The 12,824-nt window shown below is 51.4% G+C and overlaps 1 protein-coding gene across 1 annotated transcript in view; it reads right to left on the bottom strand.

The window, feature by feature from the left end:
* Positions 1-6,143: 6,143 nt before the first annotated feature.
* Positions 6,144-12,824, bottom strand: part of KLHL29 (kelch like family member 29) — a gene marked incomplete at both ends in the record, with an annotated part of 137,798 nt that continues 131,117 nt past the window's right edge. The window contains 3 exons of the mRNA XM_080711918.1: positions 6,144-6,327; positions 7,122-7,266; positions 7,556-7,749. Coding sequence (XP_080568044.1) covers positions 6,144-6,327; positions 7,122-7,266; positions 7,556-7,749 — 523 coding nt within the window. The remainder of the gene's footprint in view (positions 6,328-7,121; positions 7,267-7,555; positions 7,750-12,824) is intronic.

Here is a 12,824-nt window from a genome sequence, read left to right as displayed (position 1 = left end):
GCAGTGGTGACAGAAAGGGCCTGGGGAAGGTAGAGGGTGAGCTGCCGAGCCTCCGAGACTGAGTGTTTGCTGACAGAGGTACAAAGTCCACAGGGCTGAAACCCTTTGGAGATGCCGCCGGGTGCTCTGGTGCACACGCTTGCCAGCGATGGCCAGATTCACTCAATTTGAAGGGATTCCACACACGGTAAATGAAGACCCTTTAACAAAAGTAGCACTACTTTTAGTCATTGGCAGAAGACAGAGATGGTAATGCCATGCATAGAATGTCTTGCCTGGACTTTTTCACAATTCAAAACAGTTTTTATGCCAGGCATGATGGTGTACACTAGTAATTCCAGTACTTGGGAGGCTGAGACAGGAGATCACAGGTTTATGGCCAGCCTCAGCTACTTAGTGAGGCTCTCTGCAACATAGTGAGACCCTGGTTCAAAATAAAGCAAAGCAAAACCAAACAAAACAAAAAAACAGGGGTGGGAGGTGTATCTTGGAGATAGAATGCCCTTGGGTTCAATCCCAAACACACACCCCAAAAATAATGTATGCTGCCCATAGGATTAGGGTAATCTGGCTGTCACCGTGCACCGTATGAAGTATCTGGGCAGAGAAGAGGACGTGTCTGTGCCTGCAGAGAACTCAGTCTTCTTGACCTAGCATGGTCCCGTCAAAGCAAGCCAGAAGACCTGCCACATGGTACGAAGTGGCCCACACAGCATAGGTCACGAGTTTGTGAAAGTAACGTACGTGTTTATCTTTTTTAATTTTTTGGAAAGGAATTAATGGAATTCGTTTGTGTCTATACCCAAGAACAAGTTGCTAGTCTTATTTTTGCCATTGTGTGGGAAAAGCAGGCTTCTTAGAGTAGGACCCTTATTTTAGTCAATTCCTTGACCCAAGCACAAAAACACCTTAACCACTGCATCCTTGGGTCCTTCAGGCTGAGGACATAATTGCCCTCTCCTGTAGCTTGGAAGTAAGATGTCCATGGGTTAGCCGGATGTGGTGGCACACGCTTGTAATCCCAGCATTCGAGAGGCTGAGACTAGAGGATCGGAGTTCGCGGACAGCCTCAGCTACTTAGTGCGTCCCTCTGCAACTCAGTGAGACCCGGTTTCAAAATAAATAATAAGCCAGGCGTGGTGGCGCACGCTTGTAATCCCCGCGCTTGGGAGGCGGAGACAAGAGGATCGCGCAGGTTCGAAGCCAGCCACGCTGGCTTAAGAGACCCTGTTTCCAAATAAAAAGTGTAGCCCAGAGGTAGAAGGGTTTCCAGGAACCCCAGTACCACCAAAAAAAAAAAAAAAAAAACCAAAAAACAAAAAAATAATAAATAATAAATAATAGGGCTGGGGGTGTAGCTCGGAGGTCTAATGCCCCTGGATTCCATCCCTAGACCCGCAAAACAAAACAAAACAACACAAAAATGTCCCTGGGTTCCATCCCCAGTACCACAAAATAAAATAAATAAATAAAACTATTTCTAAAAAGTACTGTTTCCAAAGGACCTTATGTATTTCTATTCCCAGAAGTCTGTTTCCTTACTGCTGGTTTTTGAGGTAGCTTGAGGAGAAAGGCGCTTGGGTCTTGGAGTCACGGGAGCTAGACCTCTCCAGGCAGCCATAGGGAGCCCTGTGATTGGCGCAGGCTCTCTGGAGCCTCCGGAGCCAGCTTTGAACAATGGTGTGCCGACGTCTAACTCTGCTTAATGTCTCAGGACTCACCTGTAGAATGGGGAAAGCCATCCTCTGCAGGGTCTTTGTGGGGGCTAAGTTCTCTAGCATATATGGGGCATGGCCTGATGGTTACTGGGAAGGCCACATTATTTTTCTGAAACGAATTCCCTCAGATTGATTGATTGCTTGTTTATTTCACCTCTTAAAGAATGATGATGAGCAACCCAGGCCTTTTAGGGTAGCCAAGAAGATGAGGTGAGATGTCCCGTCCGGTTAGGTTATATAACTATGATATTAAGGTTTAGGTAGGGAAGCCATTTGATAACCCATTCCAGACTTTTAGCACGAATGTATGGCAACTTATTTATAGTTCTTTTTGTTACTTTAAGCCCTTTGTAATGTTTCCATTGTTTATACTGGTTGTCACAAATGAAAACTCAGACTGAAATGTAGGGGACAGATTACTCAGATTACTTTCTGTTTCTCCTTAAATTTATGTCTAAGGCAGGTGCAGTGGCTCAAGCCTGTAATCCTAGTACTTGCAAGGCTGAAACAGGAGGATCCAAGGTTTGAGGCCGGTACACAATACCTTAATGAGACCCTATTTCAAAATAAATAAAGAGATAATAAACAAACAAACAAGAAGGGCAAAGGATGTAGCTCAGTAGTAATATGCCCCTGGGTTCAATCCCTAGTACCACACACACACACACACACACACACACACACACACACACACACACACACATAAATAAATAAATAAAAAATAAAAAATAAAAAATAAAATAAAATAAAATTAAGAAGAAAGCAAGTCAGACGCAATGGTGCATGCCTGTAATTGGAGTACATGGGAGGCTAGGATGTGAGGATCGCAGATTCAAAGCCAGCCTCAGCAACTTAGTGAGACTCTGTTTCAAAATAAGTTTTAGAGTAAAGAGAAGGAAATTTGCCTTCCTCCCTATCTGTACAATAATAGTGGTTTTATGGCTGCACATATGGTCATTTTATATATATATATATATATCATTCCTTTAGATGTGCACCTTAAACCACAATCATAGGTAAATGCCAATTTTCACTCGTATAAAGTGTTTTCTATATTGTTTCGTGTCTTTGGTACCTATCTCACAGGGCTGGCATATTGCTAGTGCCAATAATGACCCATGGTTTTATTTCATTATGGATGTAGTTTGTATTATCTCCCCATCGCTGGCTGTCCAGAAGTGGGTTTACTAGCACAGGTAAGTCTTACTGCATGACCTGGCCTCTCTAATAAAGATAATAATCCTTTGTCATATATTGCGATATTTTTCCTGGTCTTTCTTTTATCTGGACTATGAGGTTTTTTTTTTTTTTTCAGTCAACTCTAGTACATGCGTGCGCGCACACACACACACACACACACACACACACACACACAGTGTGAACTGTCTTCAGTTTGTGGCTGTCACGAGGAACTTTCTCGTCATCCTTTCTAGGTCTGATGATTGTGCCTTAACACTCCTTGTGGCATGTGGGTTCCTAACCTAGCGGACTCACGTGGGTATTTTTAGTAAAGTGTCATTTGTTTGCCCCCGAGTTGAGTCTAAAATACACAGACTCTTCATAGACCTGGAGAGTATTTCCCTTGATTTAGAGAACTGGGGTAAAGGAGAATTCCAGCTCTTAACGATTGGCTTCTTCTAGACATTTCCGTCCCTTCCCCTAGGGCTGGTGGACCTGAGGTTATTGCAAATATTTACTTGACGAGTGTAGGGTCCACTCATCAGCCAAATCCTCAGGAGGAATCCCTCTCACCTACCCCGACCACCTTCTTTGGGCTTTTTCTTTCAAGAGGCACTAGGGCTTGGTGGAGTCTGGAGATTGAGGACGGGAGACTCCTCACATGGGTGGCAGTGCTAGTCAGTCTGTCTTCTCCTACCAAACTGTTAAATCTGAACTTCTTTCCCTGCAGAGTGAGCAATCCCATCTGGCATTCTACACCTTCTCCCCGGGGAGTCTCGCACGGGTGTCCTTGGCACCGCAACCTAGGCCTCTGTGACAAGCTAGCGGGTGCCTGAGACGAGGATGGAGGAGGCCGGCCACCTGCCTGGAGTTGAGGTGGAAACCCACGCCCGTGTTCTTCCTGGAGGAGGCGTGTGAGTGTCCGAGGCTGATCCCAAGCATGGGAGGGACACATTGGCAGCTAGTTTGGAAGCTCATAGTGACGAGCGTGCTGAGAGGGGCTCTCATACAGAAGGAGCACCCCCGGAGTGGGGTCCAGAGCTTTCGCGAGCCCCTTTCAACTCCGGTCTTCAGTTCCCTCTTACTGTTGGCTTCATTTATGTCTCTGGACCTTCCCTTGCTAAGGAGCGCTAGCCTTCTGAACCATCACGGTCTGCCTGGAAGTGTGTATGAGAACTCAGACGTCTGACATTTGAGAGGCGGCACGGGCCTGCACCCGGGCTTCTCGTCACTGCGAAGATCACGGCACACCAAGACATTGCATCGGCTTCCGGGTCTAGATCTATAAATATATTTATTATAATATAACAAGAACTTAACAATAAACATATACTATGTACAATACCATTACAGAGAACCCTGTTTTATATCATTCACAGAAATAGCCAGTTTTGCTCCAGTGTGATAGATGAGGAGAGAGACGGAATTTCAGTGTCATCTGTGTGGAGTCCTTGCCCACTAGCACCTCCGTTGGAGGCAGACGCACACCAATGCTAACGTCAGCCCTGCCCCAGGCAGTTAGAAATTTGTGCTCCAGTCCTTGGGTTCACACTTGCACCCTGTTTGACATAAATACTTTAAATGACATACAATGTATGTAGTTTTGTGCTTATTACTTTTTTTAAAATAATAAATAATATTTAAAAACTGCATAACGAAGCTCGGTATCTTGTCCAAGTGGTAGCCACACTTGTCGAACGAGAAGTCGATGCCCGACATTAGAGTTGGAATCTTTGCGTCATCAAATACTGAAAGATGGAAAGCGTGTCCGGTCTCTTTCTCCTTGTCAGTGGTTCTGGTCACAAAGCGATGGCCGGCAGGCTTCCCGGGTAGAAAAATGGTTAAGTGTGTATTTGGTACCAACTTCAACTAAACAGTGGTGGCGGTGGTCTTCTTCCTGCCCTGGAATGGAAACTGATGACCGGGCGAGGTTTGAGGGCTAAGGACTAGCGGGAAGGCCTTCCTCTTTGAGCTTCGGCGTGACTTCCCTCCTGGCTTCCCTTTTCTCCCGTGACAAAAGAGTGATTCTGCTCATGTCCCTCGGGCCTTGGCTGTCATGGCTCGTCTAAGAAGGCTGTCCCTATCCTGAGAGCTCTTGTGGCAGGTGCCTTAATATATAGCTATAAATATCAAAAATAGTCTCCTGTGCTTTGTAGACATTTGTTCTCCCTCCCTCCCTCCCTCCCTCTGGGCCGTCCCCCTGGCCCGGGGCCTCAGCTTTACCTCATGGAGGGAGCTAGACTGGTGTGGCGAGCCAGAACCGTGTCCTCCTAGGACAGACCCTTCTTCCTCTGGCTATGCCTCCGTGAGGCACGGTCTTAAGGGGGCGGTCTGGGAGTTACTTTTTCCAAAAATAAAGTGGGGGCCTGGCCCACCCCAGGAGAGATCCTCTATTCTGCACATAGAAAAATGGGAGCAAATACCCCCTCTGGCACTACCTCCAAAGAGCTTTGGGAATACCCACAACATCCTCCCTCTCGTGGCCTCGTCCTCCTCTCAGTACTCAAAAATAGCCTTTTGTTTATCAAGAAAATGCCTTGGAAATCTAAATAATTCATATTGGATAAGAGAAAGCTAGCACAACCACCTTGTCCTTCTCCAGCAAAAACATGGTAGAAAAACCCGTGAAGGACAGACGGCTCTCTCCGCTCACCCTGGCTGCCACCCCTGGCTCCGCACGGGCGGCTGGACTTCGCTTCCGTCCCCGTGGGGACCAGTAGCCTCCAAGGGCTCCTGCCGCGCAGTCCCGTCCTCTCTGCTCTCGGCCACTGAAAAGTGTAGATTGGTTAAAAAACAAAAATAGGAATCAAAGTGGTAAGGACACTTTGATCTTCTCCAAAAGACCCAGATGCCTAATATTGTCATAGGATAACTATCTACGGTGGCTTAGGGATGGAGCTTGCTCCGCAGGAAGCTTCTCCCTCCCAATTGAAAAATATGTGAAACTATTGCACCGGGCAGGGCGAGCGCCCCCGTTCGGAGGCCAGCGCCTCTGCAGGAGCCGGCGAGCCCCCGCCGGCACGTTCCAGGTTCCTGCCGCTCGCAGCGCTGTGCCCCCCCGTTTCACCCAATAGGCGAGGATGAATTTCTACATTCAATGTAGAGAATATTCAAAATGTTTAGCGCAGTGAGTTCCTTGGTTGCGTATTGCTGGCCTCCTACTGATGTTGCTGAAAAATTACCGTTGCGTGTAGCGTTTGCCTCACCAGACGTGTCCACAGTCTTGTCGTGGGCTTTCCGCTGATGTCAGCCGCTTTGAATGTATTTCTTTATCACAACGCAGCCGTGTCTGAACACAGGGCAGGGCATGTGAGGCAGCAGGGTCCATGCGTTGGTTGCAGGCTCGTAGGCTTCCATGTTGCCCAGGGCGGGCCCTTCGCTGCTCACGATGCCGCCGGTTGCATAAATCTTACCGTCCAGCACCACCGCACTGTCAGAGGGAAAGCAGGGACGGAATTAGGACTCGAACTCCCCACCTGGACCTGCGGGAGTAGGAGACAGACTCCCCACACCGCGCTCCCTGCAGGCTGCCTGCACCCTCTTGCAGAGGTCTTGTGGCATCTTACTGTTGACTTGGGCTAGAATAAAACACCTTTCCTCCAGGGCCAACCAAGATGTCCTGCTCCACCACCCTCCGAGCTTGGAGATGCGCCTCTGCCTTAGCCTCCCTTCCGGCCCAGCCAATGGGTGCAAGACTGTTGGCAGAGGAGCCGCCTCTGGACAGGCCTCTGCCTGGGTCGCTGGGCCTTTCTCCTGCGTCTTCTTGTGTGGCATCTACAAGCCTTGCTCTTGTCTGGACCAAGTTACTAAGAACACGACTCAGGAGAATGCCAGGACCTAACTGAACACGGGCCTTGAGCGGGAGTCAGGTCCCTGACTTGGGAGATTCCGGCGCAGCCTGTCAATGGGACCAGAGCGCTTCCCCTGGAAACCACTTGCTCCTGTTCAGCCCCGGCAGGCGGTCCTGGCAGCGAGCTGACCTCAGCTCTCAGGGGGAGGAGGATGGCCTGGATTCTAGGGTTCACTTTAGATTGAGGGCCAGCTGGAGCCACAGGCGGGGCTCCTGGGCCAGAGGCTCCGTGATGGCCGGCCTGACACCCGTGTCTGTGGTCAAGCGGAGGGCCTCTGCTCTGGGTGGGGATCGCTTGTGCCATGAGAGGTGGCAAGTCCTCGGATCGTGCCGCTCCTGCTCTTCCCCCACAGCCAGTCCCCGCCGCCCCTCACCTGCAGAACTGCCGTGAGTGGTTCATGTTTGGGCCAGCCTTGATGTTTCCTTTGTCGGGGTCGTAGATGGTGGTGGCTCTGGCATAAGCCCCACCCAGGATGAACACCAGGCCGTTGAGGGTGACAGCAGGCGCATACTTGTTGTCTGTGAGGCAAAGAGAGGAGGTGTCCAGGGCGTGTCCTCTGGGCTTCCTTCCCCTTTCCTTCCCAGCAGCCTCTCTCCCCACCCCACCCTCAGCCCCGCCCCCCGGAAGGGAGCCAATAATATGTTGCTGATGGGCCCAAGGACAGGCCTGGGCCTGGGGCACCTGGTGCACCGGGGCTTGTGGAGTCCCCACCCCCTCAGCCCTATCCTGAGCCGGGGTGTTGGGACTGAATACGTCTGCGGGTCGGGGGCACCGCCCTGGCCTGGGCTCAGATCGCCAGGGCCTCACCGATCATGGGGGACTCGATGAAGCTCCACGTGTTGGTCTGCGGCACGTAGGACTGGAGGACGCCCGCGGCTCGCCCCGCCTCGTTCACGCCGCCGAATACGTAGATCTTGCCCCCGCACACGGTGGCGGCCGCTGAGTGCACAGCCTTGGGCAGGGGGGCCACGGCCTCCCACTGGTTGGTGATGGTGTCGTACCTGCAGAGAGGAGAACGGAGGAGCCTTGGCAGGGGCCACAGCCAAGGGCCACGGTGTTTAGGGAACACGGTCCCCTACTTCCTGCACCTGCAGCGGTGCCAGAGCCTGAACCCGCAGCGGCGCCCTGGACGTGTCCCTCAAGGCCTCCTAGGGCTGCTCCAAACTGGCCCTCTCGGCCTCCTCTTGAGCCTCAGTGGAGCTGCTTCTGCCTGCCCAGCCTCTCTGCAGCCTCCCATCTCCCACCGCTGCTCCCCTGCCCTCTGGTCAATGGGCCGTCAGTCTTCTGCCCATCCTGGCCCCACCCTCCCTGTGCAACCCTGTGCTCAGCATCTGCATACCCGGGCTCTGGCCTGGGAACTGAGGAAACCCAGTGAACCCAGTGCCATTCCTGCTCTTGAAGAGTTGACGGCCTGGTGGGGAAGACAGCCCAATACAACATGCAGGGACCAACAAGGACACGGGTGCTGAGCGGCATGGCGGTGAGCAGGGGCCTGAGTGCCTGCAGCGGGCCCCACTGGCTCTCCTGAGTGGCCGGGGCCTGCTGAGGATGTGGTCCTGGCTGTGCCTGCACGTGGCATCCGTTGCCAGCCGGGGATGAGGCAGCAGGTGCGATGGGCGGTGCGGGCACAGTGGCATTCGGGGACACTTGGAGCAGCTTGGAGCGGCTGGAGGTTGGGGTCTATTAGAAGGCCTCCTGTGCCAAGCTCGGGAGTCGGTGGACCCTGGGGGGAAATAACATGATGACCCCTGGCCTTGAGAGAGATTCCCGTGGCTGCGGGGTGGGGTGTGCTTCAGCCTGGAGGCTGCAAGCAGGGAGCCTCGTTCCACTAGTATGTGTGTGTGTACACGTATGTGTTTGTGTGTGTGATACTGAGGCTTGAACTCAGGGGCATTTTGCCTCCGAGCTACACCCCTAACCCTCTTTTATTTTTTATTCATTTATTTTAATTTTTGGTGATACTGGGGATGGAACCCAAGGGCCTTCTACCTCCGGGCTACACTCCCAGACCTATTTTATACTTTTTATTTGGAAACAGGGTCTCTTAGGCCAGTGGAGGCTAGCTTCGAACCTGCACGGATCCTCCTGTCTCCACCTCCCAAGCGCGGGGATTACAAGCGTGCGCCACCACGTCCGGCACTCTCTTTTATTTTGAAACGGGGTCTCAGTAGGTGCCGAGAGTCTCAGCCTCTAAGTAATCACTGGTCTGTCTCAGGAAACTTGGTGAGCAGTGGCGGGCTCGGGCCGAGGGACGGCGAGAGTGTGAGGAAGCAGAAATAGGAGCAGGGCCATGGAGAGGGTCCTACTGCTGCTGGGACGCCAGAGCTGAGGGGGCAGAGCTACCCAGGATGACACAGGAGACCGGGTGGAGGGCGCCACGGCAGGTGGGGGGCCGAGGCCGGGGAAGGAGGCAGCAGCCTCAGTGTAACATCAGTGGGCCTCAGTGGGGGTGCGCAGCGGACACGTGGGGACGTGGGTCTGGACTGAACAGCCAGCTTCAGGGTCCGTAGTGAAGCTGGAAAGTGAGCTGCCGAGTGCATGGGGCCCGGGTTGGGCATGGGCTGAGGACACGTTCCAGGGGAGCTGAGAGGAGGCCTCGGAGGGCAGCCATTGGGGGCAGATGGCCAGCGCGTGCGGAAGGCAGAGGGCTCCAGGGTGGGCCTTGGGGCAGCTGGTGCCTTGGTCAAGGGCACTCTAGGATGACAGGAGGTGCAGAAGCAATCGTGTAGACTTCACTGGGAGGAAACTTGGCTGTGAGGAGGGGCAGAGTAGGTGGTGGCACCCAGAAAGGAATGGGGAGTCGCACCCAGAAAGGAATGGGGAGTCAAGAGGGGGCTGTGTCAGTGGAATGCTGATACGTCTTTATCAAAGGCCTCTCTGAGGACAAAGTCCCACAGGTAGCGCTTGCTGATTCTGTGACGTGAATTCTGATTCCCACCTGCCTGTCTTCAAGCAGTGGGGTGAGCACGTGAGGAGGAGTGGCCACCGTTACACAGACTGTCCGGCATGTAGAGAGCAGTAAGCCACAGCAGACAATCAGGAAGTGGTGACTTGTGAGTGTGGGCTGCCTTGTTTTTAACATACACAACTGTAAGTGCATATAGTTCCATTTTTAATAATAGCCATGCTTGGGAACCAGCTTTATAGAGTTTCCAAAGTTTTATCAGCTGGCTCTCATGAGCCAGCGTGAACCAGCTCCAGCACACCACAGGCCTTTGTTTTAATTTGGGGAGAAAGTTTAATTGTGTTTACACGCTGATGGAAAGGAGGCCAACTGGATAAGAAAAAATTAAACACGCAGTTGGCCCTCCATATCCGTGCATTCCACATTTGTAGATTCAACCTACTGTGGATAAGAAATATTTGAAAAAAATATTGTGTTTATACTGAACATGTACAGACTTTTTAGTTGTTGCCCAAACAATACTGTGTATCAATTATTTACATAGTATTTATATTTGATTAGGTATTGTAATGATAAACTGATTTATAGCATATGGAAGAACGGGCGTGGTGGTGCACCACGTTTGTAATCCCAGTACTTGGGAGGCTGAGACAGGAGGATCCTGGTTCAAGCCAGCCTCAGCTCCTTAGTGAGGCCCTCTGCAGCTTAGTGAGACCTTGTTTCTTTTTCTTTTTTTTTTTTTTTCTTTTTTTTGGTGTGTGGTGGTACTGGGGTTCCTGGAAGCCCTTCTACCTCTGGCTACACTCCCACGGGCTACACTCCCAGACCTATTTTTATACTTTTATGTGGAAACAGGGTCTCTTAAGCCAGCGCGGCTGGCTTCAAACCTGCGCGATCCTCCTGTCTCTGCCTCCCAAGCTCGGGGATTACAAGCGTGCGCCACCACGCCTGGCTGTGAGACCTTGTTTCAAAATTAAGAATAAAAAATTGGGCTGGGGGTATAGCTTTGAGGTAGAATGCCTCTGGGTTCAATCCTCAACACCACAAAAACAAACAAACAAAGCAAAGCAAATTAGAGGATTATACATAGTATATATGCACAGCCTTGAGTGTCTGTGGATTTGGGGCTTGCAGGGTCCTAGAACATTCTTCCAGGGATACTGAGGAATGACTGTTTAAGAAAGAGAGGGGTGACTGTGGCGGGGGGGGGGTGTTTATAGCCTTGCCCTTGGTAGGGAGAGGTGAGGAATAGTTTACGCCCAGGAGTTCAAGTTCAAGGCCAGCCCGGGCAACTCAGAGCCAGCCCAGCTCAAAGAGAAAACGGAAAGAAAAGAAAAAAGAAAGAAGCCAGGCGTGGTGGCGCACGCTTGTAATCCCCGCGCTTGGGAGGCGGAAACAGGAGGATGGCGCAGGTTCGAAGCCAGCCGCGCTGGCGTAAGAGACCCTGTTTCAAAAATATAAAATAGGTTTGGGAGTGTAGCCCGGAGGTAGAAGGGCTTCCAGGAACCCCAGTACCACCAAAAAAAAAAAAAAAAAAAAAAAAAAAGAAAAAAGAAAGAAAAGCGGAGAGGGGGGGGATGCTACAAGACTCCTGGCACAAGAGTGAATGTAAACTGACCCCGAGTGCAGAGACAAGTTCTTGACTGAGAGCCCCACTTTCCCTGGATGCAACAGGGTTGGCAAAAGTAGTGGGGAGCCTGTGTGTGGGGTCAGAGCTCTGAGGAGGGGAGTGAGGAGGAGAAAGGGATGCTCCTGAGAGCGGGAGGAATGGCCAACCAGGGAAACCAAAAGACCACCTGGCTGGCATCTGCCAGGGACGGGCGGAGGTCGGGAGCTCTGGGTACGCAGAGGTGGGATTTTCCCATCCACCCTGGGGCAGGCAAGGGGTGGGGGGAGAGTGGGGCTGAGCAGACGGCTGCACAGGGCGGGCCTGGATGGGGCCTGGAAGCTGACTCACTGCACCACCAGAGCTGGGTTTTCTCAGCACACTTTTATGGGGAACATGTGGTTCCCACTTTGCCCTAAGAGCCTTTCTTCTTGGACAAGAGCAGCAACACACAGCTCAGAGCCCCTGGAGGAGGCTCTCGGTGGCGCGTGTCTCTGCCCCACCCCCCTCGAGGATGGGGAGATGTGACAGCCAGTACCTTTTTTATTTTTTATTTTGCTTTTGAAACAGAGTCTCTCTAGGTTGCTGAGTCTCACTCTGTTGCTGAGGCTGTCCTTGAACCCACAATCCTTCTGTCTCAGACTTCTAATACTGGGATCGCAGGCGTGCGCCACCATGCCCAGTTTGAGCTTAGACTTGAGAAGAGCCTGAAGGCTCTTAGAGGACCGCAGAGCCGAGTCCATTCAGCTGCCGACGCATGATATGTGGCTGATGTGCAGTGAACTAAGTGTCTTTTTGGACAGTGTCAGAAGTTCAGATATCTGTTTTTTAAGCCAATATGGCAGAGATCCAAAGAGCTCTGCAGAAGGAGCTGGGAGACGGGGGAAGATTATGTGGCTGTTAGTTCTCGGTCTTTCGGTATAATGGCACATTCCGACAAACACAAATTTCCTGAGAGCTTGTTATTCCAGGTGGCTGATTGCCAACCCATGAGCCCTCCCGTCAGCCCAATCTGTCAGCTTCCTGCTTGAGAAGGATATGCTAATGACATGCAAATGACCCTGCCGAGTGAGGCGCTCCACTATCATCTATCCAGTAACCACAGCTCCTGCCACATATTACTATAAAATATTAGACCCAGTTATTTATGTAATGATATAATACAGGTTTGTCTATGGCACTGTTGTTTTAATCTATAATTATATAATCTTGCTCTATTCCTGTAATACAGTAATGTAATATAATTATAATGCACCATATATCTCATTCATTATCGATATAATAGCAATTTGTACCATTAGTGTTTCCTGGGGAACAAAGCGCCCTTGTGTCCGTCCCCATTACACTGACCTTCCTGTCACCCTGAATTCTCATCATTGCTACTGTGTGGCACAGAAATCGACGTACCCAAAGGGGCTGTGCTCCTTGGGGAGCAGCCGGTGTCCCTTCCCTCTGCCCCCTTGCATACATACCACCCAGGGGTCTTTGAGTCTGCTCCTGTCCCTGCAAGGACAGCTGGCCGATCCTCGAGAGCTGAGGGCGGGCCTGAGAGCTGTGTGTCGCCC

This window comes from Muscardinus avellanarius (assembly GCF_963383645.1).
Source record: "Muscardinus avellanarius genome assembly, chromosome: 15".
Taxonomy (NCBI): Eukaryota; Metazoa; Chordata; class Mammalia; order Rodentia; family Gliridae; genus Muscardinus; species Muscardinus avellanarius.
This window is presented reverse-complemented; position numbering and strand designations above follow the sequence as displayed.